Consider the following 19,790-nt stretch of genomic DNA (forward strand, 5'->3'; position numbering starts at 1 on the left):
TTTATGAAACTGGCCTGGATGTGAATTCTCAAATGCAGCGTGTAAACAGAAACCAGGTCTGATCCTGTATCATGAGTGACTGAGTTTGTATGTCAGTCACTTCTCACCCTCTTATTTGAGGCATCAGAACCTCATTTTTCTCCAGTTCTTCCTTTGGGTCACATCGGTGCCAGGGAGTCTGACATATTCCAGTTCTTGGGAGTCAGAAGGCCAGGGTTGCATTCCCTCTCTTCCGTGTTACAGAAGAAGAATGGTGATTAAGGATGCTCCAGCAATGTGGGGACCACCCACTGGATTCCAAGGACACACACACACACTCTGACACCATTCTACGTAAACCCAGACATGCTTCTGCTCTTTTTAATTAGACAGATAAAATTAGCAAGGAGATTAAGGTAAAAGGAGAAATTAAAAATATTTAAATGTTAGGTGGAATTTACAAAAGTGAATTGAACAATGAGGTACAATAAGGAATGTAAAGAGAAACACAGACACGATCGAAACATTCCTCTGATCCACACGGCTTATGCCAGTCCACAGGTAAGGCAAGAGGACTTCTCCCTTACCACCTCTCAATTGCAGATTCCAGGGACATGGAAGAACATTCTCCAGAAACACTTTCCTTCTCCTTTTCTACAGATGTTATCAAGAATAATCAATCAGTCAGTATCATTCTAGAATTACCCACACTGCATCCAATTCAAACCATTCACCTGTTTCCTCTCTGAATTTGCAAACACCTTGAGTGTTTTTCTCCTTTTGTTTTATTTTATTTCATTTCCCCCCACCCCTCTTCTTCTTCCCATTGAGCCAAGAGGCCACTGGGCCAACCAGAAAGCCAAACCCACAACATATTCCAGCCCCTGTGGATCTCCCAAGGGGATGAAGGCTTCCCAGTACTTTTTTCTTGTTTGCATTTATTACGAACAAGCACAGTCATTTTATAACGTAGACGTACATGGGTGTGCTCTTGCACACGGAAACAGGTTTTTTTCTATTTTTTTCCCAATTTGTGGTTTCTTTTTCCTTTTTGCAGAAAATGCAAACAAAAGAAAAACAAGGTTTTTCAATTGAAGGTACATCTCTTCTTCAATATGAAGACATTAATTGAATTGGTTGGATCCCCATGCAGTGGTCAGCAAAGTCCTTTGGCAACTGACAGAACAACGTCTGGAGACTCAGGAGCTGGGTTCTGTTTGAAGAAACTTCCCTACACGAGTCATGAGCAAAGGGAAATGGATGTGGGGGAGGGAGGGGTTCTCGGGGAGGAGCACGAAAGGAGAAAAGAAAAGAACGTCATTGGTGAGGAAGAAAAATGGAGCGCGGCTTCTGTTTCTTCCCTCCACCTCCTTCCCTTCTTCCTCTTAGACCTTTACCTCCAGCCCACGGAGGAGGGTGGGAGCCAAGTTCACCCTTGTTCTCCGAAGCATACTGTTTGGTCTCCACTTCTGTTAAGCATCACTTTTCTATGTTTTTTTTTTATTATGATATATTTGGTTTCCCATGGCATCTGAAACCCACTTCCGTCACTGAGAAGGTTTGCCTATTAACAACAGGTCTGGTTGATTCTTCACTGATGGTAACGCAACTCTCAGCTGAGAAGCCCGATCTTTCCAGAACATTCCACAGTGGTCCATCTCTAGTTCCCCCTTGACCCTGGTCCTTTTCCTTCCTCTCCTCCCCCAAGAAAACAAGAGTTCTCATGCCATTGCCGTTGGCGACTGACTCATCTGGACCCTCATAGAATGGATGCTGTTCAGGATCTTCTTCTGATGGCCTGCCAAGGTCACCCCTATTCTCAGGAGGTCTCTGGGAGGGAGAAAAGACAAAAAGAAGTCACTTTACTATTAGAGCAATTTTTCACAGATCAAAACTTATCACCAGAGGCATGCTCCTAAAAATAGTCCGGGTAGACAAGTACAGTGTTTCAAATGCAAGAAGCCTAAATTACCCAAGTTTTCTGACAAACTTCCAATTAGTTATTTTCTTGGTTCATCTTGCTTTTTCCATGCATTCCCTTGAATGCCCCACTCTGTTCAGACGATCTGAAAGTGCCAGGCATCTTACTCATTCTGAGGATCTGTTCCCTCACCTGTGGGTTCTGGAACAGCTCTTTGGCCCTGGGGTGGACTGAGATTTTCCTCTGCTATTCCTTTTAACACCTTCAGTGCATACTCTATGGGGCTTCAGTGATTCTGTGGAGCTTTCTGCTTAAATTAGTGAACACCCACTGAGATTGGAAAGATGTAGGGCTTGCTTGGTCTTCTGATGTTTTCCCCTGAGTTTCCCATTTCTGACACTGTTTGAATTTTAATGTCATGCATTTTTAAGAAGGGTGATCTCAAAATAACTTTAAAATATCTGCCCAAGCAGGCATCCAAAGAAAATGGCTAGGATAAGGGTTTGGATTGGATTCATCTTTGAACGGTGAGTTCATGGGCTGAAATTGACCTTGGGGAGACCCATACATCTTTCCTTAGTTATTAACAAGAATATGTAACTACTTTAGTGCATTCTAGAGGTCATATACTATCTCACCTAAACCTACAAGGGAGCATTTTATAAAAATAGACTACTTCACAATAATAATGATAATTTATTAATATTAATTAATAAATAATAATAATTTAGCAACCATCTCTTATGTGCATTCTATGGGCAGGTAATGGGCCAAAAGCTTTGCAGGTGCTATCCATTTATTTCCCACCACACAACAATCAGGTGAGCACTATTATTACCTTCACACTCACGTACAAGGCAAGTAGTGTTCAGAGAAGTTAAGTAGCATACCCAGGGTCACACAGAAGGTAAGCAGTGACAGAATCAGAATTCAAATACAAGATAGCCTCACTCTCAGCATTCCAACAGAACTCCTCTCCAAACTTTTCTAAGTTCCTAACTGCTTTTCCCCAAAACTCCACCCATCCCAGCAGAGCTGATGACATCATGCCCTGTGCACTCTGAAGACCCCGGGCTAGATTTCTGTCCACAACACCTTAGTTCTCCTACCCCACCTCCTCAGCTGGTCCTCAATCCCCCAAGGCTGCAGCTGGTGGAGACAAATTACCTGCGGTCTTTTTAGCAAATATTCTGCAGAAGCATGCTTGAACTTTGAATTAACAAATTGCCCCACGATCTATTTTATTGAGTTTTTAATTTTCTCTTTCCATCTTTTCTCAAGGAACACACCGAATGGCGTATGGACATGTGAATAGCGAATGGGTTTGTTGTACTTTGAACGGAATGCCTTCATTTTCCGTTTGACTTTCCTTGTTCTTTTGCATGAGATGACTCCCACGCTGGGGAGCTGCTTCACTGGATTCCTTCACATTGTGGAGAGAGCACATGATATGATGGGCAGATCCCAGGGAGGAAGCAGGAGCAGCCTACCTTGCTGAACACCCTCTTCCCTCCCTGAACCCAGGCCCTCTGATCAGCTAGGAGCATCTATTCTAGCTCTGCAGGATGCAGAGGCTAGTTTTCCACTGGTGAGTGCTTTTGAACTTTATTCTGTCTGTTTCACAATCATTCATAATGGCAGAGATTGCCTTTTTTAGGCAATCACCAAGAATGAACCTTTTAAAATATACATATTCTGACGTTTAGTGGATTCGGGGCTCGATGCACATTCAAACCATCTCCCTGGAGAAAGCAGCGGCTCTGTCATTTCTGACAAGAATAAACCTCATGGAGGTGGAGTCAGGACTCCAGGAAGGTTGACTCAAAGCCGTCAGGGTGTCAGCAAGCTGTCTCTCCCCCAGGGCTCAACTGCTGGGGTTGATCTCCACCCCTCTCTCCTGGGACCCCGGAGTTGGCCTGGCCAGGAAGGAATACCAGAACCCAGCACGGTGCTTGATGAATAACACGATTGATTAGTGTCAACTGAATGACAGACTGATGGGTCTTCTACCATATGGGTTACAGGCCACCAGAGCCCACCCTGGTGCCACAAGTGCACACTGTAGTCCAGGCAGCCTGCGAGGTCCCTCTGGGGTGTGTATGTTGGGGAAAGGAGTCAACTTTCTGGTTAGGATTATCTGAGTTTCTATGAATGCAGAAGGCAGAATCTGACCCTTGCCAACTTCAATCCAGTGTTTCTCCCACTTTGCTGCATATCAGAATCACCTGGGAAGCTTTAAAATGTCCTGATGCTCAGGTCTCACAATATACCAATTAATCAGAAATCCGGGAGTAGGAACCGGGCATCAGCATTTTTTTTTGTGAAGAGTCCCAGGGGATTTTAGCATCCAGTAAATATGGGAATCAAGGTGTCCCTGGGGTGGGGATGGGCGGCAGGGTATCGAATGGGCAGCCATCAAAGCAGGCTTGGGCCCTGGCTTTGTCACACATAAGCACTAGTGCCACGTCATTTCAGAACCTGCTGAATGGAAGGAGTGGAACTAGGTACTATTTCCCAAACTGCAGTTCTATAAAAACCTGTCCCTCAAAAATATGGTTCCATGGTATTTAATAATTTTAAATGGCTTTCTTTATTTCAGGATTTCTCATGGCCTTTATAATGCTAATAAGAGCCGTGAATCTCCAAGAGGGTGATAAAGTGAGCAGTATTTCCCAAATTTATTTGACCGTGGGACCTTTTTTTCCAAGGAGAACCCATTAACATTTCCCACGACGGGTGCTCCTTGGAACATTCTTGGGGAAACGATGGACCACATGGATCTTTAAGACCCTTTCTGGTTCTCATTTGATTTGAATAATTTTATTTTGTGTATTCCTCCAAAGCCCTGTGGGAGCAACAGACTGATAAATAATGCGAGGGGGATGGGCATGCATGCTTATTTATAAGCATCATCTAAGCATGAGGACGGGCTCCCTACGCAGCCCTAGATTGTTGCTGAATCAGTGCAAAGCCTTTTTGGCTATGTTGTTTAAAGTGCTGGCTGGCTGTGTTCTTTCCATCTGGATGCTCTCTTTGATGGGCTGAGTTTATAAACTTAAATGGGGGAGAGACTCGGTGATTAGGCAAATGACATATGGCCGGCGCTCTGCCTTTGAAGAACTCTCGTTTGGAGCCCAGGATAGATAGATCCCCACCCATCCCTAGCCCCCAGCCATGTCCCCCTCCATCTTTCTCAGGTGCTCTCCTTGGGCCTGCTTCTATACAGAGAAGGAGCTGGGAATGCGGCCAGAAATAGGGCTCGCCTCATCTGCAGTAGTGGGGAAGGGGCTTTGACCCCCCACCTGTGGGCTGGACAGAGGGGATTCATGTGACTTACTCTGATGTCATCTGTGTGACCAGCTGGAGGGAGGTGAAGCCGGCGGTGAGGAAGCTGTCCCTGTACTGGACCATTTTGATGGCACTGAGCCAGTCGTCCACGGTGGTGAAGGCCGTGAAGTCTGGGATGGAGCGGTCAAGCAGGGGCTGGGAAGGCCTGGCAAGACAGAGAGGTGCAGGTGATCCCATGGCTGCAGAGATGTGTGGGCAGAGGTTTATTCTGGGTTGATGGCAGACTGATGGCCCTACCTTCTTTCCAGAACCCTAGATTGGCATCACCTCCCAAACTGAGTGGTCAGTGCCTTGTCCCTGCCCCACTGTTGCTGGGCAGTCATCAGACAGGCAGATTGGCACAACATTTGGTTGAAGGGAAGGGAAGCCCTCCACCCACCCCAGCTCCTTTATCAACGGAGAAGTAATAGCTTTACATTTGAAGATGTGGTCCTTTGAGTGGCATGTCAACGTTCCTAAGACCTCCCCAAATCTATCAGTAACTATAGAAATCTATATTTCCATCTGGTGTCACCCTCGGCCACTGGAAGAAAACAATAGAACCAAGTGACCCACCACTGACCTTCTCTGGAACATTCTTAAGGCAGACATGCAGGTACCCAAACGAGAAACCAGGGTGCCATCTTGACATCATTCCAACTCCACATCCAATCTCCCACCCACTCCTTCACCAAGGCACAAAGACTTTACCTCCTAGATCTTCCAAATTCATCCACTCCTTCCATAGCCATTGCCTTGACTGAAAACAAGGGTGATCCTTGAAATGTTCTCTTAGGTTCACACTGCAGCCAGAGGCGTTTTTCAAAATGCAGATAGGATTGTCCCCAAAACCCTCACCTTGACCCTGAGACATGTCAGTCCCAAAATAGGGGCTCATAAGATCAAGCCAACATCTTAGCATGGCCCAAAGGCTCTAAATGGACTTGCCCTTGCTCACCTTGCCAGCCTCAGCCCCACCCAATTTTCTCCCCACTGCACTCCTAGCAGTTGACACTGACCTTGGTCTTCTGCACTTGGGCCTCTGCAACTGCTTTACCCTTGTACCTCTATTCCCATCTCTCCTTCCACCCAGTTAATTCCTCTTGGCCTTCATCTCTCAGCTGAGATAACATTCATCAGGAAAGCCACTCTCTAGCAGTAGAAGGTGTATGCTCTCTGTGCCCTGTGCAACTGCCCCAGCAGCCACCGAGGTCTCAGTTTTGCGTTTCTTTTCATGATTAATGTCTATGCTCCTAAATGATTTTAGATTCCATGAGGGCAGAGACCATGTCTGTCTTGCTCATTGGATAGGACCAGCCCTGGGCACAGTGTTTGGAGTATAGCCACAGGATAAATTTTGGTTGCAACAATAAATTAGCAAATGAGTTAACAATGCAAAGGTAGCTGAATAACGCACAGCGGACAGAAGCTGGCGGCTGTTCTGGGCATTCATTCGTAACAGACCAAATTGTTTTGTATTTCTTTGTCCCACAGCAATCAGGGCCTTTGCCTGCCAATAGGTTGGCCAAGATTCTAAGTCTGTAGCTCCACCTGCCCAGAGGACTGGTGTGGTTAATGGAAAGGTCCTTCTGGAAACAGGATCTCCCAGAGGTAGGGCACTGTATCAATCTGATCAGATAACGGCTCACCTGCTCTAGAGCCCAGTGCCGAGCCCATTGGAAACCAACAGAAGGTAGAGACCCAGCCAGGTCTCTCCACATCTGCCTCCAGCCCATGCTGGAAAGACGAAAGAGGAGAAGTCTTGGAACTTCTGTCACTGGTGGATAAGCTCTGCTACCCCATTATTTTTTTATTTGTTCATTTTAGTTATACTGACAGTAGAGTGTATTTTGACATGTCAAACATGCATGGAGTATAGCTTCCCGTTCTTGTGGCTGTACATAATATGGAGTTACACTGGTTGTGTATTCATATATGAACATAGCAAAGTGATGACTGATTCATTCTACTGTCTTTTGCATAATCATCTCCTCCTTTCTCCCCTGTCCAATCTGGTGACCCTCCATTCCTCTCTACCCCCAGCCTGTTGTGAGTCAGCATCCATATATCAGAGAGGACATTCAGCCTTTGGCATTAGCTTATTTGATTTAGCATGATTTAGATTTTATTTTCCAGTTCCATCCATTTACTGGCAAATGCATGATTTCCTTCTTCTTTATGGCTGAGTAATTTTCTGTTGTGTGTGTGTGCGTGTGTGTGTGTGTGTGTATGTACCACCCAATCTTAACAGAACAAAATTCTGCCAGCTAAGTTCCGCCCTTCAACCATGAATCTATCAGCAACTAGGAGTCACCCTGTCACCCTGTTTCATTAGACTCACACAGCGGTGATGGTTGCCACAGTCTTGAGACTTGCCGGATTCCGGATCATCTTGTCCAGGGTGTTGACGATTTCCGCAAAACGGGGCCGGCTATTACGGTCCTTCTGCCAACAGTCCAGCATGAGCTGGTGCAGAGCAGCTGGGCAGTCCATGGGAGGGGGCAGCCGGTAGTCCTGCTCGATGGCATTGATGACCTGCAGTGGCACACGGGAACAGGTGTGACTTGGGGATGCGCTCACAAGTGTGGAGCCTCCCTAACCAGGCTGGCACAGGTGCCGTTGTTTGTGACCACATATCTTCCACCATATGGATTTCCTGTGCTCTTCATACCTACCCCCCACACTGTGGGCTCCCAGAGAGCAAGGATTACATCTTATTGCCCCTTAGTCTGCTGGATCCAGTCCCCAGTGCCGGGGCTGACAGACCTCTGTAAATTCTTGTTGGAGAGAGAGCCAGGAAACTGGCTGCCTCTCTTCTCTCAAGAAGACACAGGGCCCTATTTTTGTGTTTTTCATCCCATACCTCTTAATTCCAGATTCATTTAAATCAATGATGCCTGCTCTGTGCTTTTTGTATTAAAAAAAAATTGTGAATGACCCGAGTATTAAACCCATGAAACCCACAATGGGATGGAAAGGTAGATATGATGCAGGGGTGCCTTTCAAGGGGTGTTACAAAAAATCAATCTATGAAAATGGAAATAAGCTCACATTGTAATATTAGGCAAAAGAGCAGGCTCTATAACCACAGGTATGGTGTTCTCTTGCTTTTATTAAAAGTAAAACCAAAACAAAACCCAACAGTTATACACATGGATAGAAAAGCTCTTGGGAGAATGTAAAGCATGGTGTTAATGGGGGTTGTCTCTGGGCAGGTGGAAACATAAATGTTCTTTATGTTTTTCATTTTGCTTGTTTGTATTTTTTATTGTCTATAATAATCATTCATTGATTTTTATATTAAAATAAACAGCTAAAGCTCCTTAAATTACAAAGGAAATAATTTGGAGTTCAGGTATTTGCTGGTGTTTTTACCTCTACCTAAAAAAAAAAGACCAAAAAAATCAGATTCATTTGAACAGATTATTCTTTTTGTTAATGTCATAAATTGGTCAAACAGTGAATATTTCCAATCAGGTTGTATTTTTATAATTTCTGTGTGAGTATATAGCACAGGAGATGGGGCAGGAGTTAATATAACCTGAAGTTATTAGAGATAATCAAGGTGTATTATTTTTTTTCTATTCAATATGGTGAAAAACAAGCACACAAACCACACTAAGATTATCACTATATAAAAAGGCCAGTAACTGGGAACATTTGCTTTTGAACAATATATTGCACTGACAAATTTTTATCTCCTCTGAACTATTGTCAATCAAATTCCCTGCTATCCTCTTAGGAGACAATTTTAACCCCATTTTCCCCGTGAGAAAATGAAGGTAGAAGCACTGAAGTAATTTGCCCAGGGCACACAGATAGCAAGAGGTAGGGCTGGAAATAAAGCACAGGGGTACCTCAATTTAAGTTTTGAGGACTCCAAAGGCCACTTTTCCTAGGCCTCTCGGGGGCTGCTGTCATCTCAGCCTAGAGATGGGTCCCTAGAGCTGTCCCATGTTTTCAAGTAATCTCTGAGAAAGAGCAGCCCAACATCATCCCCATCAACCTGGCTCATAACCCTGTCCCCTTTTCTAGCTCCTTTTATGCAACCAGATTGAGGGACCCAGAGCCTGTACTCATTGTGGAGACAAGTGGGATTACCCATTGAATGGCCCAAGGAGTTCTTTCTGGATTATCTAAGATCAAGCCATGTGGGGCCAGCAAGAGGGGTTGGTGTTCAAACTCTACTTCCCATGGGGCTTGTGGACTCCAAAGTCTTCTAGTGCTGTGCAGCTAGTGTTGTTAGGATCCTAAAATGCTGCCCAAATTGTTTGATGCTAAAAGCACCAAATACTAATTTTTTTCCCCACTGACAAGGCAGCTTCCCTACCTGCCCTAAAACAGGAAATAGCACTGGGATCAGGGCCCTTTTGCAGGAACACAGAGTCACAGTGCCCAGCTGACCCCAGCACTCCTAGCAGGGCAGCAGCAAGGGACCCACACATGTGTGGAGTCTTTTTCCTGTAGCTCTGGACTGAAGCAACTTAACCATTTATCCTTGTTTTCTCCTCTGTCACCTAGGGATTGTGTCAAAGACTGTCTAGGTCTTTGTTTTTGTATTTCCTCTGTTTTTTTTTTTTTTTGGTGTGCTTATTTTCTTCTGAAGAGGACATCAAAAAGTTACTAGTTTCTCCTCCTCACACAGGTGAGCCAGGAGCACAGACCCATGTGGCTGTGTCAGTCCGAGGACTGCATAGTGATTAGTGGGATAGACCCGGGAAGCCTGGGTTCAATCCTGCTTCCATTTCTTATTAGCTCAGAACCTCGGCAGAAGCCCTTGACTTTCTGAAACTTCATAGATGGGGTCACTAAAAATATTAAATGACACCGTGAGCTGATGTACATTGAGCACCAACACATATGAGTGACAGAATCCTCATCACACGGAAGGTATTATTACTACCTTGTCTATAGAGTGGACATTTTCTCAGCAAAGAGGGAGCTACTACTGGTCATTCTGGAGGTTGACCTAGCCCATAGTAGGGACTTGATAAACACCACATCCTATTTCTCACTTTTGGGAGAGAGGCCAGCCTGTTCATGTTCATAAACTAGGGCTCCATGCCTTTGCTCTTTCTTCTAGATAATTTTCTTGTTATTTCTCAAGCTGATTCTATGGGAGCATCAATGCTTTGGGCACATAAAATTATCTACCTCAAAGAAAAAAATATCTGGATCATTAATTTATTGGTGTATAGGCAGCACTTATCTGCTCATCTTTGATTGAAGTGCTCTGATTTTGATTTTGATTCTCTTTTTAAGGATCTGGGAGATTTCTAAATTATCTCAGTACGTTTAACTTACAGTCAAATAAAAACATATATATATATATATATATATATATATATATATATATATATGTGTGTGTGTGTGTGTGTGTGTGTGTGTGTGTATGTGTGTATATATATATATATATATATATATATATATATATATATATATATATATATAACCTTTTGTCCTCTCATGGAACTTAGAGGTCATTCCTATCTCACTTGCAGGTGTGGTGAAACACCTTCAATCTGGCCATTGGAAGAATCTAAACACAAGTGACCATGTTTGAATTGTATGGAGCCATATGACCTAAGGTTGGGGGTACAGGGTGTCCTGCCTAGCAGAGGCAAAAATGAGAGTGGATTCTGGGTCCCTTCCTGGGTTCCTAACAGGAAGAGATCCACGGATGCTGAGAAGAGTGGAGATTAGAATGGGATCCAATGGCGGTTCCAAAGAGAAGGAAGAGTGAAGGGATGTGTGTGGGGGGGTGGACTGAGAGAATCGGTCCAGCCAAACTGTTACCCTGAGCATGCTGCTCTCATTTGGAATGGTCTGCATGAACTCTTTTGACCACCCTAAAAAAAAAGGAGAGGGTATAATAAGGTGCAGAGAGGGACTGCTGTGTTCACCTGAACCCAGAGACCATTGGTATGAGGGTGGAGTGAGGGCCCGGGATAGGTTGACCAATGTCAGGGGCTCTCAGGCACCAGATGAAGGAATTAGAGCACCTCTGGGAAATGAACAGGGCCCTGTTCCCTGCCCTCACATCACTGGTGGCGGGGGGGGGGGGGCTCCTGGCTGCCCCCATACTCCTATTAGTGAGTTGCATGGCAGGTGGTACCTCCCCGACCTTGCACTGGGGAGGGTGAAGTGGAAGAGCACAGAGCAGTGGAAGCACCAGGGCACAGTGGGTTAACTTGAGCTCTGATGTTTCAATAAGACCGCAGCTCCTCTCCATAGACTCTGCCACTCTCATTATCTCTGTCAATCAGATCCAAGCGGCAGAACTTCCAAGTTGCTCTCTCTGGCTGACAAACTCTCTGTACATGTTCAAAGACCTTCCTGGGCTCTGGAAGCCCAATTACCAGCACTCCGACTTGCCTCTGCAATTCTCTTCCTTAAAGCCTTTCAATTGTCATCTGAAAAATCCTTTACCGCTACCACCTCCCTGGTTTCTGAAAAGCGAGGCTGCAGCCCAGCAGCTGGGAGCCCTTCCTGGCTCTCTCCCAGGCCAGGTAGGAAAAGCTTGCTGAATGGGCATGAAGTCACCTCCCACCTCCCGTCAGGAGCAGAACTGCATCTGGGGCATTGCTTAAGGGGCTCTATTTTGGAGAAATAGAATAAAATTAAAATAAACTGCCATTTTACAGATGTTCCTATTCCCCCTGAGACACAACTCAAACTTCAAATATATCTGGGAAGCTTTCCCCCGACCACATGTTCCCAAAGCCCTATGTATATGTCACTGGTCTTTAAACCTCTCGAGTACAGAGCCAGCATGCACAATGCTTAGTCTCCGTTAGTATGCAAAGACCGTGTGTTGAATGAACGATTTGAGAACTCTGGAAATCGAATACCAGAAATTCTATTTGTTTTCAGCATAGGTGACTGCATTGACCGAAAATATCTTGAATGTCAAATCTTGCCTGTCAGTTTTGTAATCCATTCTCTCTGTGTGTTGAATTGTTCTTAATCGGATTAAGGTCTCTGGGTGGGATGAGATGGGTCTGCTTTGTCTGGCTAACATTTCTTACTCATCTAGCAGATGGTATGGATGGAACCAGTGTGCAGTTGATTTCAGGAAAACAGTCTTGGCGTCAACTCCGCCACTTACTGATTGGATACGCTACAGGAGCAGAGGCGAGGCATGGATAATCACAGATAATAGAAGACCTAAACGCCACCCATGGTTGGCATCAGGACCTGGTTAAAGATGCAGCCATTTTACCCACTCAGGCCCACTTTTCACTAGCTTCTGAGTGCTTCAGAGTCCCACATGGACTTTGCCAACTAGAACCCTCTCACCTCCAAGGGCAGGGTATGTATTCAAAACACAAAGGAGGAATGGTCCCCAGGGAACAGCCCAGGTCAAAGATAGCACTGAAATTCAGGCAGACTTCTGATTGGGACCTTATCAAAGCAAATCACCCTAAAAAGCCTCTTCACCCTTCAGTAACTATGGAGCAAAGATTCCCATTTGGAAAGCCCCCAAACCAGGTATCGGATGACCTTTCACTTTCCTCTCCCACCTTGACTCTGAAGGCTGGGCTGGAGGGACGGTGAAGGCTGAAGCTGACTGGCTTTGGGAATCTTTCTCAGCTCTTCCTTCACTGAGAGGTGACAATGCTCACAGACAGTAGATTCTCAGGGAATAGCGCCACTTTAAGTTCCTTGCTGAGGATGCAAATTCCCCATAGAAACTGCAGCTGGCTCAAAGCAACACAGCTGTGAGATGCAGAGCAGGGTGGGAACCAGGCTCTGGTGCTCAGACTGGTGCCCCTTTCCTTCTTCTGCCTTGTCACTTACGCAGAAGGAGAAGTCACAGTCTGAGCCCTGGGACGCAGGGTAGAAGTCCCTGCTTAGTTTGGGCCTCATCTATTCATGATCCATGGCCATTCTGAACAAGCCCTTTGTCTCCTTGTTGGAATCCGTGGCCTGGGCACCTTTGCAGGCCTTGGGTTTGCAGGCCTTACAACTGTCACTGTCCATGATGGGCTTTTTTTATTAGTTTCAACCTTCATGCCAAAGGTGTCATTGTATCCTCTTGCCCTGGACACCTTGAGTTCACATTAAGCTGAAAACATATAGGGAAGCTTGGTAGCTACTGCATGTGAGACCCTTGGGTAGGTGTTTGTGGCAGCCAAGTGCAGCTGACACTCACATCTTGGTTGGACATATCCCAGTAGGGCCTCTCTCCAAATGACATGACTTCCCACATGACAATCCCATAGCTCCAGACGTCACTGGCTGAAGTGAACTTGCGGTAGGCGATGGCCTCTGGAGCCGTCCATCTCACGGGGATCTTCCCTCCCTGAAAGAAGGAGAAAAAAAAGTGGTCAGCCTGACCAAAGGAAACAGGCTTGAGCATCCTCCCACGCCCCGACTCCCACATCTTGTGAATAGGATATGTCAGGATAGCCCTTGCCCCACAGACAAGTGACAATGTTGTACTTAAATAGAGGAGCTCAAGGGGATTGTCACGGCCTGTGCTGGTCTCATGCCATATGTGAACTTGTCACACACAAGGGGGTGGCAGGTACTGAGACTCCATTTCCTCCACTCCCACTCTTTACATACTGGTTCTAAGGTTGCCGGCAGGACAGTGGGTGTGAGGACACTGTAACTGTCATCAACTCACTGGTACCACGGGACACTTACTACCCAAGATACACAATTGCCCCATGACAATGTAAAAGCCACAACCCTTGGGTCAGAAGGAAACAGAATGAAACCAAAAAGAAAGAGGACTAGTGAGGTCCACCTCCCAGAGGGCTCTCCCACTGCAGGATCACGCTGGGCAGTTCTTCTGCCCCATTTCCACTGGGCCCAGTTCTGGGGAAAAGGTTTCCCAGACTCTACACACAGCCCCGGATTGCAATGGACCCAGGGCCAGGGTCACCCACATGCTGCTTGTCCTGCCTGCCCTGCAGCAGAGGTCAGACCCTGTGAGGCTGAAGATCTGTTTCTAAAGGGTTGCCCTTGTGTATATGTCTTCTCCTTGCCCTCCTAACCTACACTGGACGTTTCTACCTTGGCGCTCTGCTTGGCCCTTAGCTTGGCTACCAGCCCTTGGCCAGTGTTGTGTACTTAAGGAGTTGAAATCCATCCATCCATTCACGGTCCCATAACAAGCCATGAGCATTGCTTTGTGCCATATCCAATCTGAGGAAGACCTGGGGCCCAGAGATGAGCCACCAGGGTCCCTGCCCTCAAAAAAACAGAATTGTGCAGACCAGAAAGCAGCAGCTTAAAACGTAGTTAAAACAATTAAAGCCAGGCATGGTGGCGAACGCCTATAATCCCAGCTGATTGGGAGGCTGAGACAGGAGGATCAGGAGTTCAAAGCCAGCCTTAGGAACTTTGAGGCACTAAGCAACTCAGTGAGATCCTGTTGCTAAATAAAATACAAAATAGGGCTGGGGATGTGGCTCAGTGGTTGAGTGCCCCTGAGCTCAATCCCCATAACCCCCCCCCAAAAAAAAAAAATATTTGAAAATGGGACAGTGAGGATTAGGGTGAGTGTGGGGAATCCTGAGAATGGCCAGGAGAGTCAGGGAGGCAGTTTCTTTGGGGAGTTAAGAGCTCTAGGGCCTTTGGCTGGGCTCGGACACCAGTACCACCCTTTTCTACCTGTGTGACTATGGCAAATAACCTAACCCTGACCTCTCTGTGCTTCTTTCTCACCAGCACCCACATAGTTAGGACATCGTAAGGTGAACTGGTTAATGTCATATAGCATTGGGGACAGGGCCTGCTATAGACAGTAAATGCTGTGCTTGTGTTAACTATTATTTTCACTATGCTCAGCCCTAGAGAATGGGTAGAAAATTACCAGGCACAGTGACAGGAGGGAGCACATGGGAACTGCAAGGGATTCAAGATGGCGGAACTAGGGGATGCCTAAGGGGAAGTAGGACGAGGTGAGGGTGGAGCAGAAGGCTAGGCACCAGGGAGGCTTGCCCTGCACAGATACTCCTACAGGGGTTAAAGTGGGGCGCTCACCAAGGCCGCCAGCCAAAAGCACCGTCTCTAGAACAAATCTGCCCCTTATTTTTGATTATTCACGCCAAAGGCCAAGATTTCACCCCCCACACTACTGTCCCTAGGCCTGAATTCCGTGTCACTCCATAATTCCTGAAGCCAGGAACCGCAGGGTACACAGTGTGGGGACAGCAATATCCTCCCTCCTCTGGCTTCATGCTTCACTTGGAGGAGGCTATTTTTCGATCTGTTCAAATAACCAAAGATAGAGTGGACTTTAGCAAAACTACCTTTAAAATGCATGAATGTTAATCTGCGGGGGTGGGGGGGAGGCAAAAAAACCGCAATGTGTATCTTTATCCAGTTTCCTGTCGGGGCCTGGGGGGAATAAAGGCAACCAGTCCTGGACCTCTGCAGGCACGCATCCAACTTTCTGCAAAGAAGACAGTGCTGATTTCCCTGAGGATGCTGGCAGGCTTTTGTGGTGGGAGAAGTCCTCGGCTCAAATGCCAGCCATGCGACAAATGCCTGGAGGGCAGGCGGGGGCTTCGCAGCCCAGGATGCTGGGTTCTCACCGTCTCCCCGGTATGAATGCATTCACTAGTTTGATCAACATGGTACCCATGGCTGGCAAGAGAAGTGAAAAAAACCATCCAGCGGAAGAGGAGTCATCAGACACCTGGAGGTCAGCATCTGATGGCCCAGGGACGCCATTCCTACTTCCCCATGAGGGGAAGGTTTGCTGCCACATCTTGAGATGGCTGGAGCTCCCCAAAAGAAGAGGGCCTTTAACTTTCTCCAAATACTGGGGTTAAATGAGGTAGGAGAGAGCAGGAGTTTAATTAGTATGAGTGTGTGTGTGTGTGTGCGTGTGAGAGAGAGAGAGAATGAGATTCCGTGTGAGTGAGAACTGATTGCTGTGTGTGTGCAAGACGGAGAGACAGAGAGACAACTTGGCAGTGAGCATTTGTGAGTGGAGGGGAGCGAGGGCTCGCTTTTCTTCGCGTGGGGTTTGTGTGTGCGGGTGGGGTGGGGGGAGAGAAAAGTGTAGCTCTTCTGAATTTCAAAGAGGAGATTTGGGAGTCTGGAAGTGTCCTCCTCTGCCAAGTCTGGAGCAGACCCTAGGGGCTGTCAGTGACAGCTGTTGAGCTGCTCCCTCTTGCATGTAAAGTGGCAGTGCCAGGCCCACTGGCGAGGAGCCCTGAGCCCTCCCGCCACCTTGCGCTGTTGGGCCTCACTGAACACGGAGCTTGGCCTGTCACCCCCGCCTCCATCCCAGCAGGTGGCTGAACCTTCCAGAAGAGCCACCCTGGACAGGCAGGTGACAGCTTGTCATGACCAGCTCTCCTACTCAGCTGAAGAGCAGGGGGACACTGACCTCTGAGGCAGAACAAAAGGAAATGCAAAGTCAGGGGAGCCGGGCGGGCGCCTCCCTTCAAACTTCCCTTACATCATAGCAGCAGCGTTGCCTTCTGATGCTCAGAGGTAATTAAGGTGATGATTGTGATTATTTAACTTGTCTTCAATGATGTGACAGGAAATCTATTAATTTAGAGGCTCGTGACCAGCCCTGTGGAGGGGACAGAAGTAAAGGACGTGGGATGTGGCTTTAGCAGTCAGGGCATCTGCTAGCCAGAAAGGTCATGCTGCCCAAAGAGGGAGTCTGGACCAGAGCAGGGGTCAGAGCATGGACATGTCTGCAAAATGCTAGAAGAGTCCCCTGCTGTCCAAAGTAGGCTGGAAGAAGGGACATGGTGGGGGCATGGCTGGCTCTGTTGGAAGGACTCTCAAGGTGGTGCAGAGGATGGGGAGGGCCCACTGGGACAGAACTGCCACATGGGTGTAGAAGAGCTGAAGAGAGCCCTGTCCCTGAATCAGGTATTTAAGTCACCTGATGACTCACTTCCCCCAGGATGCTAAGGGCACAGTCTGCATTCTTCAGGGAACAGTTTCCTGGAGTTGCCACCAAGGCCACTGTTGGGGGATGGGGGAGAAGGAAGAGGAGGAGTTTCCTGTAAGATTCCAGACACTGACCTTCCACATACAGCTTTTCATCAAATGGTTGTGTTGTCAAGAACTTCTTCAAACATTCGGAAACCACTGCTTCAGAATCATCATGTTTCAACTCGGACTTGAGACAAAGTAAAGAGTGTGTATGTGTGCGCGTGTGTGTGCACGTGTGTGTGTGTGTGTGTGTGTGTGTGTAGAATTTTATGAACTAAGAGAAGATATCTCTCAGTGGACTAATCCTAACCCAGCCATCTTCAGGATCACCTAGTAACCCTGCATCTATACCTGCCAGCAGGTGTGATGTCAACAGGCAGAAGGTATCAGTGAAAGGGGCACTTTAGTCCTTCAGCCTCAGCCAATATGCAACAGATATCTATGCATTTATGTAGTACCCACTGTGTGCCCAGCACCCTGCTAGGGACATGATCGTGATGAGACTGTCCTTCACCCACAAGGGGCAATGGATATCCCTAATGCCACACAGCTGTATTGCTCTTGCCACAGTGAGATTAGATAGTCCTGGTTCTGGCACTTACCCAACTGGTAAGTTTTCCAGGCCAATGTCCAGACATAGGAGTGATTCACCTTGCTAATAGCTTATCCTGATGAAGCCCATAAGGTTAGTAATTGGATGTGTTTGGGTATTGCTCTTACTTTCATCCACCATCTTGTGTAAGACTAAGTCTCAGTGGGATTATGGCGAGAATCCAAGGCACTCATGCATACTGAGTATAATGTTCACTCAGTGGAATAGTGGAATCATGCTACAAGCATCCTCTGCAGCTTGGAATGACAGGTTTAAGACCAAAAGCAACATGCAGTGGTTCTGAATTCCATAAGCTCACTGCTCCAAAAGGTTCACGCTATATGGAACATATTGGGATTGTGAAAATCTATTATGACAGATATGTGAATCATACTGTGTATTATTGGTAAGGTTAAGCCAGAATTTATTGAGTGTTGTCGATTGAATAAAGCTCAAGATATGCTGAAATCCTAACCTGTGATACTTATGAATGCAACATTATTTGGAAATAGGATCTTTGCAGATCTAATCAAGCGAGGATGATTCACCTTGGAGGACTGCTCTTTGCCAGCATGCCTGGGGAAGAATTTTATCCTTACTCTATCAGCATTGTCCTCAGACCTGGGTGGCAACTCCAGGCTTGGGTAGCTGCATCAGAAGTTGAGGACCATGGCTGGAGACAAGGCCAAGCCATCTACATACCTGTAGGCCTAGCCCAGGGGTTCTCAAGTTCGTCTGCCATTAGCATCACTCAGGGGAAGTCTTTTTTAGTTTTTTAAATGCCATGGGTACTTTAATTGATTTAGAATTTCTAGGAGTGGGGCCCAAGCATTAGTATTGGTAGATTTTTAACATGAATCACTGAATTAGATTAAAATAATTGGTAGGTGGTTCTAACATGCAGCCATTAGTCACAATCACCGGATTAGCAGTGTTTCTCAGATTAGAATGTCCATCAGAATCATCTGGAGGGCCAATAAAACTGGCCTTAACTGACACTTTCAAGTTTCCTGGTTCCGAGATAGGGTCTGAGAATTTTTAACAAATTCCCAGTGTGGTTTTGAGAACCACTGACATAGATCAAACCACTGTAAGTCATGTGTTGCATGAGAGTTCATCCCCAATACCAACTCCGATCATTGTTAGTGGCTGGGTGAAGAAGGATTCTGAGGTTTCACTTGGGCTTAGTCAAGGGTTCTGTCTAATGACTACACATTAAAATTGCCTGAAGCATATTAGAAGAAACTTATGTTCGGGTATCACTCCTAGAGATACTAAAGACATTAAAATACTCATGACATTAAAAAAAAAATCCCCCAGGTGACTCCCATGAGCAGCCAAACTGGAGAAAGTTCTGGCTAGGCTTTCTGAGTAGACAGAGAAGATGGGTATTTGTTTTGATGAGGAATGTCACTGTGGGTGAGGGCCTGGGTAACTAACTGTCTGTACAGCCACACTGCACTTAATCTTCAAAAGATCTTAAAATGATGAAAAAGGAATGGAGGGCGAAAGGAGACGAAGTTTACATGGTACATCAAGAGTCACTTGATATAGTTGGCAGATTGGACACTCCCCCTTGGGGCTTTGACCATCCTGACTGGACAGTTGACCAGCCTGGGTGAGGCATCTGCCCATCAGAGGAGTTCTGTGTATGCTGTGTAGACACGTTAGGACACAGATGGCCTGCCCTCAGGGTGCATCCATGTGACACACCCCCTCCTGCTCCCCTGTCACTGTCCACTGCCCTGGACCAAGAGGTCTAATCCGGACCCCCAAGCGCTCAATGAGAAAAGTATTTCAGAATGAATGTCTCCATTTAAAAGTACTCTGAAGCACGCTAACCCATTTTCCTTAACCTAATCGGCAAAGAGATTTTTTTTTCTCAGATAAGACCTGTATCCGTCAAGAAGGAAAAGAAGTTTCTGCCTAAAAGGTTATCTATCTCTGAGAGTTACCAACTTCTAACAGCCAGTGCAAATTGCTGCTGGCTGTTGAATTGCAACGGAGTCTGTATAATAAAGAGGCTGTTCTTGGTTCCCCAGGACTCCAGGA

The 19,790-nt window shown here is 46.4% G+C and overlaps 1 protein-coding gene across 1 annotated transcript in view; it reads right to left on the reverse strand.

Moving 5' to 3' along the window:
• Positions 1-344: 344 nt before the first annotated feature.
• Ephb1 (EPH receptor B1) overlaps positions 345-19,790 on the reverse strand; it is a 419,708-nt gene continuing 400,262 nt past the window's right edge. Inside the window, exons 13-16 of the mRNA XM_046431643.2 lie at positions 13,383-13,532; positions 7,569-7,762; positions 5,238-5,393; positions 345-1,809 (exon numbers count right to left, since the gene is read on the reverse strand). Of these exons, the coding sequence (XP_046287599.1) occupies positions 1,701-1,809; positions 5,238-5,393; positions 7,569-7,762; positions 13,383-13,532 (609 nt within the window). The 3' untranslated portion in view covers positions 345-1,700. The remainder of the gene's footprint in view (positions 1,810-5,237; positions 5,394-7,568; positions 7,763-13,382; positions 13,533-19,790) is intronic.

The sequence above is a fragment of the Marmota monax genome, unplaced genomic scaffold, assembly GCF_021218885.2.
Source record: "Marmota monax isolate L192 unplaced genomic scaffold, Marmota_monax_Labrador192_F-V1.1 WCK01_AAM20220418_F8-fsc00022, whole genome shotgun sequence".
Classification (NCBI taxonomy): domain Eukaryota; kingdom Metazoa; phylum Chordata; class Mammalia; order Rodentia; family Sciuridae; genus Marmota; species Marmota monax.